Raw genomic sequence first — 17,670 nt, 5'->3', positions numbered from 1 at the left:
AGGGTTCAAGAATATTAAATGTCTGATGATAAGAGTAGTGTATGATGGATTCTCGTTGATACAAATTGCTTTGACCACAGTGTAAAAGAGGACCAAGAAACCATGGAAGCTTGTACTTGCTTGGGGAATGTGGTTTTGTTCCAAGGACTTGTCATAGGTTTATATAAATTTACACTTTGTCAGAAATGCCAGGATTATGATTTTGGCTGAGTCATCACCACTGAGCCAGACTTGTGGTTGTTCACTTTGGGGCAAGATCAACTGGGAGTTTCCTCACTAGAAGATCTATCCTGAGCATTATGGGGTTGCAATCTTGACAATGCATGAAATACAGCTACAACTCAAGTTATCACAGAAATCATAATTTCTTTGCTTTTATTAGACAGGTATTTGTTTTTAAAATGTGAGTGCAAATAAATCCAGTACTACGGGATGAAGAAATCATTAAGTTATCTACAAACAATTAGATAACTTCATGTATTGAAAAGAAACTGAAATCTGCAAACTGAGCTACAAGTGACAGGCAATGAAAATACGGGGAAAGAAGTTTGTAGAATTGTACCTTATAAACGGACATCATGCATTTATCTGCCTGTACACACAACTAAGACTACATAGAAACAGTTTTCATTCTTGCAAACAGAAACAGCAAAAGGGCAGAGCTTATACACAGCTTTCTTCCTCAATTCTCTGCTTCTGAATTTACAAGAGGACATTTAGACATGCCAGTCTACTGCCCTAAGCCTGTCTTTTTATATCACCTATATTTACATAAAATAAGAAGTGTTGATTAAATTTTCTGAAATTCTAGCGCTAGATAAGGACCTTGGTGTTCTAGATGAACAACAAGTTAAGACCTGTGACTCCTGGTCCAGAGTCCTCAAAATTCAGGTAAACAGGAAGCAATCAAAAAATTCTCCAGAAGGTTCTACTTGCCTGAACATCTTGAATCTCTTTCAGTCAAATTATGATACCCAAAACAGCAATTACTGACACTCTCTTAGTATATAATTGCTTCTGAACATCCTCAAAGAAAAAACCAAATGGAAATCACTCATAATGTGAAGGAAAATCTCGTTGGTCAATTTTGAGCACATTTGAGTAGTCTGACCACTTTTCAAATTGGTGGCTATGCCTTTTAATAGAAAGTAACACTACTTTTTCATAGAGACAAGGGCTACTTTTGCCACAAGAAAGCACTTCCCAGACACAGGCAGAGCAAGTTGATTGACACTGTATGACAAAAAACTATCCACACCTTTTGGCAGACAACCCAAAACATAAGTTGAGGTGTCTTTCTGTGAATAAGAACAAAATATAATTCACCACTGAACTTTATAAACAAACAAAACCCCCTGAGATTACATAGGTACCATAGTTAATATTCTAAACTCTTATTTGTGACAAGTAAAATTTCATGTTTGGAATCTTCAGTGTTAAATTTATTAGAGATTTAAAGAATAAATTATTTTTAGTTCTTTTCCTTTAATTATGAGAGCACAGAATGTTTCTTTTTATATTCTTTCACTGCTCTGGTACTCTGCTTAATCCTGCAAATCTTTATCAACGCTCAAAAGCAATTCTGTTGCAGGGTGTTTGATTTCCGTAATCCCCCATAACACAGACATTTATATTTTATGTGAACTGCTTCTGGGTCCTTTGGAATTTAGTCCCTCACACCACATAGAAATGAAATGTAAAATAATATAAAATGAGCATCATACCACTGGTTATCTCCCATGTGGTTTTGGCTGCATTTTTTAGAGATAATCTTTTATGACTGTTCTTGTCTGGTGATGGTACTTGTGGTGAGCTGAGCTGAAAATCTGCTTCTCCACTCACAGATGTTTTCTCAGTCTGAATTTCAGGGTCTGAAATGCAATGTAGAAGCTTATGAAATGCCTGTGAACATTCATATTGTGTGCATAATGCAGCACTATACTGGGATACAAACATCTTCCAAATAGCATGGGAGTCTTGTAGGGCAGCAGGAATATGACAGTCACAAGGAAGTAAAAATTTAATAATAGGTATGGAAGATGGGTAAGCCAAAGAAGTTATAAAAAACAGGCTTGCAAAAGTCTGCAAAGTAATCAAGAGCCACTGCAGCAGCTCAGTTGTTTGCACAGCATGAGGGAAAGCGGAGTATGTGCATAAACTGTGGCTACTGCCAGCAGGTGCTGACCCCTGGCTCAAACACAATATGAATACCTGCAGAGAAAATGAGCATTTATTCAAGCTCATACAGGAGAATAAGCCATGATTTAATAAATATGTCTCCAGTAATTAATAAGGCAGATAAGGGATTAGAAAAACAAAGAATTAATTCTTACATTCCAAAGGCAGAATAATGCACAAATTTTGGCAGTTTGAAAACTCTACATATTCTTTGCTTTATACTCTTACCATTTTGACATGTATCTTCAGTTGTTTGGTGAGTATTTCTTTTGCCTCCTTGATCTAAATAATCATTGCATGATGAGAATGATAGCTTCAATCTCTCAATGTCTTGTATGGATTCAACTGGCATTACTGAATTTTGAAGTTGGCATGATCTATTACTTTTGCTACCCGAAGTCTTTGTTACCTTGAAAGACATTATTTTCTTGATAAAAGACAAAAAATGTAACAGCTTTCAAAATACTCCAAAGTAAATACACATTTTGAATTACGCTTATTTTTTCAAATAAATATTTCCAAATCTTTTTTTTAATTACTATCTTTTCAGGAAACTTCCTGGTAGGTGTGATTCGGTGTGGTATGCTCAATTTTTACAGCCTAGTAACAGGCAGGGTTTTTTTTTCATTGAGTGAATGGAAAGTAAAGCAAAGAAAAGTGAAAAAAAATTAAAATTCGCTATCAGAATAAAAAGAATAAAACTTGTAGTTATTCTAGACTTCAGAAGTCTTTTCATTTTGGGAGAAAGGAATCTCATTTTATATTTTAGCTTTCAACTGACTTCCTACAGAAGTGGATCCTTTAGTCACAGTGTTAAACTGGGAATTGTAGTCCTGAGGAGATTCCAAAAACCTGCATATTGTTTGCTGGTAGACTGAGAGCAGGGGTTTTCCCTGGCATTGGAATCGACAGCATCACATGAGCTACTGCATGGTTGACTATCAGAGCATACTGAAATGCAGTTTCTGCTCTGTACGACAGCTCGCATCATAAGGAAAAATATTTACATACATTAATTTCAGCAGTCTAGAACAAAAAATTCAGAAAGATAAGAATGATAAGAAATCACAGTAATTAGGGTAGAACAAGACCTCTTCAGGCATGATGCTGAAGTTAAATCAGCCTGTTTCAGTCACGTTTTGCTGTCTTCGAAAGTTCTAAGTTCCACAACTCCCTGTGACCCTGTTCTGGTACTGAACCACTTTATATAATTATATTTATCACTATGTTTAGTCAGAGACTCCCTGCAATCAGGGTTTTCTGCCTCTTGGTCTTTCATGGCACCTCTCAGAAGAGGCCTGGCTTCTCTATAGCCCTGCATTAATTGAAAATAGCAACCAGATACTCCCTTAGCCTTCTGTCCTGGGGGATGAACTAATCCATGCCCTGTGCTGTAGCCACCCAAGCATTTTCCTTGCTCCTCACTGGATGTTACAGGGTCTCTTGCACTGGGGTCCATGACCTATCACAGTATTCCTCTGAAACAAACCTTTAGTGCAATTCCTCTGCTTGTCAATCTTTTCCTTTGCTGAAGTGCCAGTAGTGTTGTAGGAATTTAAACCTTCTTACCTCTCCAGGTACCTTTGTACTGACTCTCCTGTTTGAAGATGGAGGTGGCCCAAGGATTTTTGATCCAAATGCAATATGTGATACATCCTGAGTTTTACTGCTGCGTATGTTGCCTTGTCCTCTATTAACCAAGCTACCTAAGTTAAGAAAAATAACAGTTAAAAAAATTACAGTACTTACAAACAATAAAAAGTAGTATTTTTCAAATCAACTAAAAGAATTATGAATACTACATATGCCTAAAAACTATGTTTCTTTAAAGCACAATCCCTAGAAACATAGGAATAGCAAATGTCCATTTTATAAAAGTTGTCAACATACAAGCAAGAAACTTCTGGTCCATTACAGAGACATATTTCTAATCCTCTTGCTTTAAAGATTTATTTAAAAGGGGGATATTTATAAACAAAAAATTGGTTTGCATGATTTCTTTAGAACTTCAATGAAAACCTAACTTCTGACAGGAAGAAAAAAGAACCCTAATTAATAAATAACAGAATAAATAAATAATAACACAAAAAACCTGAGGCAAGGCTGTCAAGGTATCAGTCACAGCTAAGAGAATTATTTACTCTTTACTATATAGCTTGCTTTTTGAAATTACTGAATTTACTGTATTGCCAGGGCTGAGCCCTAATATTGCAAACACACTCTATTGCTGGTAAAATGTTCTGACCCTTTTACTATTTATTTTTTTACTGCTTAAAGTGTAGATTTATTCAAATAATTCTTTTCAAGCACAGAAATTGCCAACCAGTCTGCAAGACAAGCAAAAAGTAAACATGGAATGCAGGTGAATGTTCTGAAAAAAATTAAAAAGGAAGGACAGGAAAATGAGTATGTATTAATTTTATCATCAGGGTTGCAGAACTGCATGTACTATCTATTTTCCTCTTTTTTAATTCTCCAAGATTGTCAGTGAATTCTCCTTTCCAGACCTGATAAAAACAGTATCTTCACATTAATTTATATTTAATACTTAAACCGTCCAAAGATATTTTCTTGCTACAACTTCAGTGCTAAATTGCTAACTCACTTTAGAGATCTGACACATTCATAAAGTAACTAAGTAGAAATAAAACAGTTTGTCGATTCCCCTAAGCATTTTTCATAAACTTATTTCAAGATCAGCTTTATTTACAGTGCCATCAAGGAAATGAAAAACAGATCATACAGTAGCCCCCAAATACCATAATTTACTGTACTAATAAGCACAAAAGAAGCCATTTTCTGCCATTACCTTCCCCCCTTTTTCCTAATGTGACATTTGGTTGCTGCTAACAGCTGCCATTTCACAAGATTAGATGACCTGTTTTGGTTTAACACCAATTTCTTTAATTTGCTGACTACCTTGGGATGTTGTTAGCTCCAATTAGAAAAGTTGATTTGCATTAATATCTCTCTTTATGAACACATTAATTGACTGCAATTAATTACCTACATCTACACATAACAGTGTGTTGATGACATAATGAATATTATGTGTAATTAAAAGTGGATGATACTAAAAATAATTTGGGCTTTTGATTATCAAACAAAAAGTTTAATGGATAAAAAGAACATTTTCCAATTAAAATGTACTTAAATTTACAAATCTTCCATTTTCAAGGAGGCCAACCTCTGAAATTTGAAAAGCGTGTCTGGAGGCCCACATGCTATGTTTGTAAGATGGGGTTAAAAAAAAGATTAGACCTTAAACTGAAGGCATCTAGTTTTCATGCAGCTGAGGGATGTTATCATTAATTACTTTCCTATATATTCCTAAGGGCTATATGTCTTTGTAGCCTTGATGGTAAAACTTGAGTCTTATTTTAAATAAACAGTCATTTTTCTGTTTAGATACATCATTCACACTATTGTACTCATCTAAATTTTACAGTCCCTTGTATTTTGACAATCAAGTCAAGAAGTATTTATTTTTGAATACAGCCTCTGAGAGTCTGGATTCCACAGTTTCCTCTGCTACTTCAAAAGCAAATTTATAATCCAACTTTACAATGGAACTTTGGCTGGACTACTTGTAGGGCAATAATACTTTAAAAGTATTATTTCCCCTTTAATATTACAAAACTGGTCCTTGTTCGAAAAAAGAAGCTGAATATAACTTAAACAAGTAAATGTATGAGGGGGCTTACTCTAAGCAAAAATGTAGAACTCCTATTATTCATTTCAGCTGCTACAGGACAAAGATTGCCTTTATTAATGAGGTACATTGAGAGAGAACAAAAGTTAACTTGAAAAAGCACCAGCATGGGAGCTTAGTGTGGAGGATGAAATATTTATGAGTTGTTTTTTTCATACTCTGGTAAAAGCAGAAGAAAAGAAGTTTAAAAAGTGTTTTTTTAAAACCTTTGACATTATCAAGGTTGTTCTCAAAGTTTATTTTTCCTTAGAGTTTCATGAGATGGTGTAATATTGAACTTAAATGGTTGTTATCATTCTCTGTAATCTTAGTCCCTTGGTCAATACTTTGCACATGTATTTCCAGAGCATTTTAACAGAAACGGTGGAAATCATTATTCCCTGAATTCACATAATGAAGATGAGAATCCTCAGGAGTGAGGAAGTACTAAGCCCAGTGGGATAAAAATGTATCTACTTACAGCACCACTTCTAACAATGCCTACACTGATGAAGATGTGCTGGAAATGGGTTCTTTATCTAATTTGCTTGTTCAGACCCACTTCTAAACTACTTCAGTCCAACTTCCTTCTCAAAACATGTTCTACCACCCTGTTTTGGTATAATCATATGACTCACAGAACGTGGTACAGAGCAAGAGGAAAATGAAATACTTCAGTAAGACATTACAACTATTATATGGTCTAAACCAAAGGTCTAGCCTTGTGTCTTGTTCAGAAGCCAATAATAATGTAACAAAAGGGTAGAGAAAAGAGGGTGTCTATAGAGAGAGATTTCACCTGTGCATTTTTCTAAGTTCTAGCAGGATGAAGTTTATGTACTCCTCAATTTTATGCTGAAAATTATCAATCCAACATTTTAAGAAGAGTGAAACTATCAACTCTCCATGGAAGATATGAATCAGAGCACTCATTAAAATCCATTAAACTCTCATTTTTAAGAAATGCTTGCAAATATTCTAGATATTTACTATTGCAAATGGATCTACAGAATAACTAAAAAAAAAAAAGAGTACAGGTCAGTTATGCATGCATTCAACTAGATTTACAAAAACAGTAATAACCTGGGAGGAAGCAAATTACATTTTTGATATGTTTAGAATTCTAATCAATGAAATTTAGTGAAACATTGGTGAAAAATATGGTTTTTTTCTACATCAATTTATTTCCTCATTGGAATTGTAGCTGATGTCTTCAAAACTCAAAAAACTGATTAAGAAAACCCCTGACTTTGTTCAGCTAGCAAAGAAAGTTGTCAATAGCTGAAAATTTTATTTCATTCTTTACATGGTTATGTTAAGACCATTACTGGTTATGAATAATTTTACAACTGCAGAGTTCCAATAATGAACACAAACAATCTACGTCTCTCTCTACTGCTGTTCTTCAACGATGATCTATCTCATTACAAAGTTGTTTTAAAAAGATAATCAGTATTTTGAATCAAAACAATAAGGACTGTAAAGACATTTGCTTTAGTGAAATTCTGCTGTTGACATTACTGCAGGTAGGAAACAATACACAGTCTTAAAGCAAAACAGCAGCTTTAGTAAAAAAGGTGTAAATTCTCTGGCCCAAGTCTATTTAAACAATTTCAAATCTTCGCATTTGCATCTCCAGTTCAGTTTCTACCGATTCTTGGCTTACAAATCTTATGCAGACAGACATGCCAACTTAAACATAAACACACAGGAAGTGCTAGTCTAGAACAGGTCAATAATCTCTCTTAACATCCAGTTTCAAACCAAGGCCAAACCCAAATGCTTCAGAAATGCCCCACGACAATTTCAGTAAAGATGTATGAAATCATCTGCCTTCAACACAGTTCTTAGAGTAAGGGTGGAAAAACTTGGAAGAATAAGATTAAATTTTCCCTACACATTTTTACTGGTGCTAAATACATCACTCTTACCCATATAAATGGCCAATTGATTTTGGAATCATACAAATTTCTTTACCAGCTTCTTGTAGCAGTGGATTCCATATTTTAATCATATTCTGTGTAACAGGGCATTTTCTCTTGGTTTTGTGCCATGAGATAGGAAAAACAGCTTTTATTGAACTTTGTACTTCAGCTTATCTTCACATGAGAATTTTTCATTCATTCTGCTTCTCCCTGAATCACTTCTTGGTCTGTAAAATCTTTTCTGAGATGGTTTAACAGATTATGTATAAAGTATTTCAGATAATAATGCAAAACTGATTTAAAGGTTTGATACCTTTTTCATTTCATATGTATTTGAATTTCCTGCTACTATCTTAGTTTTTTAAAAAATATTAAAATCTGAAAATTCTACTGAGCTGTATCTATGGTGATGATAACCTTCCTTCCTTGAGTCATTTAATTTTGATACTTCAAATCTTAACTGCAGTTAACATTCCTCCCCAATGTACAATCCTTTGCATTTAGCAAAGCTAGACTTTACAGGGTATCATGTTACACATTTACCCAGTACAGTGGTCCCTAGATCATAATTTTTCAACACGGTGGCCACAAGAAATAAAACCAGTAAACTGAAACCTTGCTTCACAGACTATGATGTTTCCTGCATGTTACCTGGTCTGTACTGTTCTTCATGAAAAAGCACATAGGGGATTGCCCATCTCACAAGTTTAAAACTCTCTGAAGTCCCACTCTTTATATTAAACTAGTATCTGTATCACATCACAATTTTTATCCCATATAATTCAGATCTCTGTTGAGATTATTCATAACTATAACAAACAATACAGAGCCTAGAAAAAAAACCCACTTTTGAGGTCTCCTGTTGATAACCTTCAGCTGGAACAATAATTTAAAATTTAATCCTCTCTTTTCTTTCTCTTACTTTTTACCCAAGTCAATAGTTTGTACTAGCACATGACTGCCCAATGTCTTTAATAAATCTCTTCTATGCAATGCTGCCAAAATCTGAATTATATGGGTTATTATCTTGTAGCTTACGGAAACATTCAAATAATTCTGAGACACCAATAATACAAGATCTCCCATTTCAGAGTATAAGCTGAGGAGACTGCATGGTCATGTTGTCAGAAGAGTTTCATTTATGTGAACAGAGTTCAAAAAGAAGTGTACCAACTTCACTGTACAATGCTTCAATGTACATTCAGATGACATATCTTAAATACTATTATAAACCCCACACCTGAATTAGAATTGTTCAGACTGCACATAGATCTCAAAGTACAAAACAGTCTATGTGTTCATGGCACTGCAGTTCTGCAGGAGCTGTCATGTTTTATTTTAAGACACTGGAACTTTTACAAAAACATCCATTATTTGTACACATACTGTATCAATCGTATTCACAGTATTTTAATACAACAGAATACCTGTTTCTTGCACTGGATATTCCCTACATTTTACTTCTGGTTTCTGAATTTTTGTTAGGTTCAGCAGTTGAGTGACTTGTGGCACATCTCTATTTAGCTGGCAGGTTCGAGGAATAACATCTGTGGGATCACGTGGCACAGATGGACCAACACGCGTAACTAGAATGAAAAAACATGGGCTTTACTTCACTCCCGTGACGTTATGGAATTAAATTCAATTCACATTATTTGGTAGATTACATATACTTTAGTTCATATGGCTACAACAATTTAATAGACTATAGTAATTTGAAAAATTTGCTGTAATTGTTCACTTTTAAGACAATAAGCATGTAAATTTTACAATTATATAGTGTAAATTTTTTGGTCAAAAATTTTCAAATGCAGTTAAAGTAATATACACTAGTGGCTGGAAAAGAAAATCAACTTCTTTGAAATCATCTTCTTTGATTTCTCCAGTGCACAAGCAAAACAGAACCACAAAATACATTTTTTATAATTTTTATTACAATTCAGCTTTAATTGTAATACTGATATAGTGATTTTTATATAAAATGAACACCTGAAAATGGTATTTATACCAGTGGTACTGAAGTAGCAAAAGGAGAAGTCCCATATATGCAAATAAAGAATTTCACAAGCTTTAATTTCAAAATTTGGACACCATTACACTTTCATGATAAACTAAAAAGCTGTCAACCTAACTATTCCTGTGACATCAGGCACTAGTAGAATGTGATCTGACTATCTCTGCTTTCCCTTTGATAACCAATATACACTGAGTTTATGAAAGCTATTCTCTTTGAAGAAAGGAATCCATGTCAGAACTATGCCTGATGTTATGATGTCAATTCCTTCCAAATTTTAGAAGACTTGAATATAGTAAGGAAATGAATATTAGCACATTTTCCAAGGATAAGAAGAGGAAAACATAACCCAAACCCCAAACTTGAACAATGGATCGATTATTGAGATACTAATAAAAAAATTCAAGTGTTCCATATTGTGCTTCAGTAGTGGATGTATTTTTTCAACCATTTTTTTTGCCAAGCCAGTACATTATTTATCACTGTTGGACAATACTTAGTGATAAAAACCCCACATAGAACTTTGGGATTACTATGGAAACCAGAAACTAGGTATAGATCAAACTTGTATACATCAGTATCATGGGGCAGAGAAGATGAATTATTTCTTCTTCTATCTCAATGATCTCATACAGAAATAATTTCTTAGTATAAATGGTTTCTCCTTTGCATTTGCTATCATTTTAAGAACACAAAGCATACTGTAAACTTGCTGCTTAAAAAGAGTAACACACTCACTGCACTTTGAAATCACTGCTTTAACCACAAGGAGGTTGAATCAAAGAACTCGACCCTTGTCCTGGTTTGAGATAGAGTTAATTTTCTTCCTAGTAGCTGATACAGTGCTGTGTTTTGGATTTGGGATGAGAAGTGTTAGTAACATATTGATGTTTTAGTTGTTGCTCACCAGTGTTTACACTAAGACAAGGAGACAAGGACTTCTCAGCTTCCCATGCTGGCTTGCCAGCGAGGAGGTTGGGAGTGCACAAGGAGCTGGGAGGGGACATAGCAGGGACAGCTGACCCCAAATAACCCAAGGGATACTCCAGACCATATGGCAATGTGCTCAACATATCAACTAGAGGGAAAGCTGACTGAGGGGGCTGCTGCTGGTGAACAATTGTTTTTCATTTGCATAATTTGTTTTTCTTGGGATTTATTTTTCTCTCCCCCCTTTCATTACAATTTATTATTATAATACTTCAATTATTAAAGTGTTTGTATCTCAACCCATGAGTTTTCCTACTTTTACCCTTCCACTTTTCGACCCCATCCCACAGAGGGCAAGTGAGTGAGCAGCTGTGTGGTGTTTAGTTGATGGTTGGGGCTAAAGCATGACAACTCTCATTACAAATCGCAAAGTCATTGCATTCAGTGGAGCTCAACTAACTGGTCCAATCATCTGAGAGGGCAAAAGCTTTATCAAATAGTGACTGTTATCTGAAACTTAATTAATAATAACAAAAGAGCCCTTACTGTTGTTTTTCTGTAATTGGGTAGGAAGTGTAGAATCATTTTAATTCAGCCAAACCTTCAGCTGCAATGTAAGTTTAAGAAGGGTCCAGAGAACAAGACCAGAGGATAAGCTGAGGGAACTGGGGTTGTTCAGCCTTCAGAAAAGGCTGAGGGGAGATCTTATTGCTTGTAGTGAGGTGGGTGTTGGTCTCTTCTCCCACGTAACAAGCAGCAGGACAAGAGGAAATGGCCTCAAGTTGTTCCAGGGGAGGTTTAGATTGGATATTAGGAACAATTTGTTCATTGAAAGGGTTGTCAAGCACTAGGACAGGCTGCCCAGGGCAGTGGTGGAGCCACTATCCCTGAATGTGGCTCTCAGGGACACGGGTTAGTGGTGGCAGTGCTGGGTTAATGGTTGGGAGTCTTTTCCAGCCTAAACAGTTCTATGATCCTATGAATTGCCTAGATGAGGAAATTCATAAATATACAGAAAATACTAATGCCCACCAGCTGTGTAATAATCATAGAATTGATAATGAAGTAATTAAAAGTACAATATTTTACTATGCACACAGTTTATTAAAGCTGTCTACTCATTATGCTAACTACATTTTAGAATTTTGGAACTCATTTAGAACATTTAAGCACATTTCAAAAACTATTTAGAATGGAAGAGAGAAAACAATACACCAATGGAATTAAATTAAATTAATGCCAGTGAGACCTCTAACTGCAGTTTCCTGCTGAGAATTTACCAGATTCTCTCTGCAGACATTTTTAAAATTATTTCTTTTCCCCAGCCTTACCTACACGAAATCAGAGGAGTAATCACAAGGATTGCTTATTCTCCCCTATTGGTTTAGGGTTTCCAAATGGAAGATACATTTTGTTACACTTACAATACTGCTGACTATACCTCCTTCTGAAACCAGACCCCTTTTTTCAGGTGTGTTCTTTAAAAGCCACAAAATGAAAATGTGAATGAAATTGAAGCTGAACTATACCTAGGGTGCCTTTAAAATAAGAAAGTGCCAGCTGTGCTTTTGCAATTCCTCTTCTATTACTGCAAATACCAGTGAGAAATGCAGTTCTATCCCTTGGAAAAGGATGATTCAGAATTATGATGCTAGCATGGAGACTGGTAAACTTCAACCAATATCCTGCTCTATCACAGAAAAAAAGACCTCTCATTTTTCAGTTCACCACTAACATTATTTTCCCAATGAACAAGGACACATGAGGATAAATGGACATAAGATCAGAGGTGTTTATGATAGTTTCATAGCTCTGTTTCACATAATATTGTTTTGTAACAGTTTTTTCCTGGATTATTTAAAGAAAAAATCTTTCATCAGCTGCTAATGTCCAAAATTAAGAAAACAAACAGCAAATGTTGCTAAGTTTTAAGTATTTCTCTTTCCTTTCAGACACTCTCTTCTTGGCCAAAACCTGATTTCTATCAGCATAAGAGACCCTCATTAAAACAAGCTCTCTACTTGATAAATCTTACCTGAATTTGTTCAATAAAATACTTCTAAGGAATTCAATGTTTAAAACAGAGGAGTACACACATATTTAATTAACTAATTAAATATGTGTCTGTCACTAGCAGATTTAATATGCTGTGCTACTACCTTAATTTCCATGAAATCATGCAATCTTTCAAATTGCCAATCTGACGAAAAAGAAGCTTTTGATTTTACGTGAACAGTTATGATCAAGAGAAGATAGTAATTAAAACACACCATTTTCCTCAGCTGTATCTTGTGGCTTGGATTTTAAAGTGAAGATCTTTCGTAGCTTACAGTTAGCTGAAATAATAATTCCATCCAAAGACTGGAAGACAGCTCCTCTGAATATTTCACTGGTGAATGCTGCCAAGTCAATACACATATTGCACCACTAGAAAAGAGAAACAATACTCTTTAGTAAAACCCTGACACTAATCACTGCAGAAGAGTATGAGTGTATAGTTCTCTACAAATGGTGTCAGCAGAGTATTAGATTCTCACAGGCTGTGATTCACAATGCAGAACATTTTGATATCAAAATAAGATATTGCTGTATTTGCATTTTGAACAATTACTTTTACAAACAGATAAGGTGACTGCCAGCCCAAGGGAGTTCAGCACAGCATATCCACGATATGTTTTGCAGCTAAGTTGTAAGAAAGCATATTTATTGAAGGATTTCTTGGGGGGAACAAGAATCATTATCCAGTATTACTTCGTAAGTTAGAGTTACTGAAGTTTAAGTTTGAGATTCTTTGATGATTTCTTTCTGAGATTCACAACAAAAGGACCTCTCCAAAACTGGCACCCCTTCCATAATGAAACTATCTGGTAAATTCCTAGTTTGGACTAGAGTGCAATGTATCACAACATCTTAAAACTACTACTTCTTTATAATAAGTGTTATCCATTCACAGTAAGACCTTTCCAAAAGGCAAATCAGATAATGGCAATTGCCTGAGTTGCTAAAGATCCTACTTAAATACCCATTTTAATTCTCATTAGATGGTTATTTGGTTCAGGAAACACTGTTAGAACACTAACATCAATGTGCTACACTCTCCTGCACTATTCCACTATTCAAATTCTCTCAATTTTAATCTTTTTTCCACTTAATTCACCATTTGTCTATTGCCATATTTTATAATACAAGAGTGCAGTTACAGGTATCTATTTTGCATGTAAACCATATTACAATTCCATGATCGTCCTAGAAATAACCAGAGATTTCATACAAAAAATACCAAAACCAGAAGAACTAATGAAGTATGTTTTCTTGTGGTTTTATGTTTTCCATTTAGAGTTTCTGATGTTTAAAAACACAGATGCTCGTAGTTCTCACAGCTGCCTTCACCTAAGCTATCTTAAAAAAAGTATAACTTCAGAAGTTTTTGTAAAATATTCCCTCTCATGTCTAGCCTTAAATTCACAGCTGCTCAGTATACTGTTATCTAGTTGCTCAGTATACTGTTATCTAGTTCTCTGGTGCAAATAACATTTTAAAATATTTGAAATCTAACTATTCTCGTATGAAATTTATTTTCTAAAGCAGTATTTGAGACTTCAGTCCTCACTTGGCTATGTGGTAACCGTCAGGTTTTGTATCCTGGCAGCTATTACCATATGTTGTGGTTGGGCATGGGAAAGGGGGACAGGGAGAAGATGACATTTATTGTTTTATTTTCAACAGTTTGACATATGCTTTGTTTTATATATGCCAGAATTAGGAAGAACATGAAGAATGTGAGAGCAGCCATCAGCTACAGTCTCCCTGCAGCTCCAGAGAATGTAATCAAAGGTCACTGCAGGAGAAGGGACATGTGAACAGGAGCCCTATGATGTGAAGTATCAGGGACACAGAAAATTTTACAAAGGCTGAATCAACAGGAGAGAGAAACACATCACAAAGAGCATTACTCTTGGGAAAGGGGAATGAATTCCTAATATAGGAAGAAGGATAGAGGAGTAGTAGTATTAAGTAGTTCTGCTGCCATCTGGTAGAGGGGACATATACATGTGTCTTGAAATCAGTAGGAACTGAGTTCTAAACCAAACCATAATTTCAACAAGTCTATAAACATACATAAAAGATTCCTGATTAAAAAGCATGCTCAACCACAGCACGAGGAATACTCCCAAGGTACCTACTATTTTGCGCTTGATCATAAACAGAGGAATTTTTGCATGCAGAGGGGTTACAGACAACTCCTTGTGGACTGTTGACAAATACAATCTTCTTTTAATATTGCCTAAATCGGTTATCCTATAAAAGAAAAGGCAGGAGAGAATGGAACAGATCTTTGTCAATTCAATAATCCAGTATCTTTGTGAAATCACAAAAAATATATTCATATGCAGAACTTTTATGTCAGTGATAGCAAATATGGAATTTAAGAATTACTTCTTTTACAAGATGAGTAATGAGATTTCTTTCTCCAATTCAAATTTGGTGGCTATAGCCCTGCATATATAAAATCACTCTACATGCAAATTTTATTTCAGCAGTCTACACTCTTTGCTAGATTTCCACAGCCCTTCAGACTATGAAAGAATTCAATTTGTTTGAACTGAGAACCCAGTAGCCTTTAATAATCACACATGTTTTGGCCCCTTAAACTTGTCTTATCTTGGGGCCTGCTAACCAGAAAAACATTATTTGCTTTCTTTTCCTAAAAATGCCTCTGTCACTTTACATAGACTGTTTGTCAGCTTAAAGGTAAACACAATACATTGCTTGTCTATTTTACTTCCTGAGGACATATCTTCAACTGTGAATTATAATGCAGAAGTTTATTGCTCACTATTCAGGTCATCTCACAAAGACATCAAGGACACTGAATTTGAATATTTCTAATAAATTCAGACCACAGCCATGATCACAAAAAAAAAAAATTAGGTTTCCTTTAAAATGATAAACAGGGTCATTTTTATGTTCTGTTTCTTCAATTCTTGTAAGTAGCTGTACTGATTTTGGCTCGGATACAGTTAAATTTCTTCAGAGTAGCTTGCACAGGGCTATGCTTTGGATTTGTGCTGGAAACAGGGTTGATAACTCAGGGGTGTTTTCATTACTGCTGGTCAGGGCTTACACAGAGTCCAGGCCTTTTCTGCTCCTCACCCCACCACGCCAGTGAGGAGGCTGGGAGGCGGTCAAGAAGGTGGGAATGGACACAGCTGAGACAGCTGATCCCAACTGACCCAAGGGATATTCCAGACCCTATGGTGTCATGCTCAGCAATACAAACTGTGGGGAAAAAAGGAAAGGGGGAAGTTCAGAGTTACGCTGTCTTCCCAAGTAGCCATTACACATGATGAAACCCTGAGTTCCTGGAGGTGGCTGAACATCTGCCTGCCCACGGGAAGGAGCAGATGCCTTATTTAGATTTGGTTGCATGTGCAGCTTTTGCTCTACCTCTTAAACTGTCTTTATCTCAACCCACGAGTTTTTGCACTTTTATCCTTGTATATTCTCTCCCCCAACCCTCTGCAGGAGCAGGGAGAGCAGCTGTGTGGGGCTCAGCTGCCTGCTGGGGTTAAACCACAACAGCAGCACAACCCTGACATCCCCCAACAGTCCTACATTATTACTCCAGAGCACAGGTAAAACTTTAAAGGTTGAAATCTCGGAAAATATGCCTGATGTATGGGGAAACAATGATTAATTTACCTATTATTTTTGAACAAGCCTATTTCTAACAGATGGGTATTTCTCTGTAATTAGCCACCCCTCTGAGAAGATGACAAAAATTACAATAAACAACTTTTTGTCACTACGTAGAGTTGTTAAAAGTAATTATTCATTATCACTATTCAGATGCTGGGTTTTATTTTAAAATTGTGAGACTGCACTGTAGACTTGTTTTTTAAACTTTATTACTGAAAACAATTTTTCATTAATTAAGGACTACCTGTAGCTTAACTAATGAAATGCTGTCACCCAAAATTTGCAGATAAACACTCTAAAAAATCCTTAGCTTTTCTTAGGTCAACTTAAGAAGGCATTAACTCTGGAGCAAGTTACATACTTCAGCTGATTATGGCAATTTGAGAGTTCAACCAAGGACAGAACAAAACATACTGCAAGTATGTAAACATGAAAAGGTTCTACTAGTACAGCAATAAAAATACAGAAGCACCTTCTTGTCCCCCCACAGTCATTAAGAACATCATGCAAAGCAAACTGTTCACCAGCTCTCCAGAACTTGCTGATTCTTTCCTCTCCCTTGCAGCCAAACACGATCTTTAATCTATTCAACCTCCTAACATGGGTGGGTAAATCAAAACAGAGTGGAAGAGCCTACTAGCTGTTTCATTCTGAAAGACTAGCAGTTCCTCTTATAAATCACAAACACTTCAAAAGCAGAAATTTCCCTGCTGTGCCAAGGAAAGAACACGATATCCTCACCATTGCTGTCGTTTGACATAACAGATTCCAGTACCAGCTGCATATATATTTATGAACTGACAAATTATACCATCAAGTCCTTGAAAAGTGCTTTCATCAGAAGACCTATAAGTGTCTTACAATCCTAGGACTTGATCTTATTTTTGAAGAAATTTAAGCAAGATGTAAAATAATTCATGTAAGATCACCAGCAAGTTGGCCACACAGCTAAACCTGTGCCCCTGATCAAGGCTTAGTTCCATCCATCACTTTGCTTCCCATATTGCTTTTGGTGAAAAACCTATGGATATAGTTCTCAGGAACTCTCCACTCTAAATCTTGATGTTCAGAAGTGCTAAGAAATTGATGCACCAAAGAACTCCAAAGTATGGGAGAAGTGGTTGCCTGAAACTCCCTAAATTTCCTGGTTACATGTAGAGCTGAGCAATTGTGCTGTGGAACCAGTTAATTGCAGTAATCTGAGTGCTGAAAAACAAATAAAAATACTGAAA

At 35.6% G+C, this 17,670-nt stretch overlaps 1 protein-coding gene across 3 annotated transcripts in view; it reads right to left on the bottom strand.

The window, feature by feature from the left end:
• The window catches only part of CUNH3orf67 (chromosome unknown C3orf67 homolog), a 70,946-nt gene that overhangs the window by 36,178 nt on the left and 17,098 nt on the right, over positions 1-17,670 (bottom strand). For 2 of the 3 annotated variants that reach the window (XM_025894661.2, XM_025894662.1), the window contains 2 exons: positions 14,923-15,037; positions 12,998-13,165 (listed from right to left, as the gene is read on the bottom strand). In XM_025894661.2, coding sequence (XP_025750446.1) covers positions 12,998-13,165; positions 14,923-15,037 — 283 coding nt within the window. Of the gene's footprint in view, positions 1-1,724; positions 1,872-2,406; positions 2,606-3,747; positions 3,885-9,221; positions 9,381-12,997; positions 13,166-14,922; positions 15,038-17,670 lie in introns of those variants that run through there. The other variant, XM_018068747.1, reaches the window with a different exon arrangement.

The sequence above is a fragment of the Manacus vitellinus genome, unplaced genomic scaffold (assembly GCF_001715985.3).
Source record: "Manacus vitellinus isolate BGI_N305 unplaced genomic scaffold, ASM171598v3 scaffold_14_pilon, whole genome shotgun sequence".
In the NCBI taxonomy this organism is placed as follows: Eukaryota; Metazoa; Chordata; class Aves; order Passeriformes; family Pipridae; genus Manacus; species Manacus vitellinus.
The sequence above is the reverse complement of the archived record's forward strand: the minus strand, read 5'-3'. Positions and strand labels throughout refer to the sequence as shown.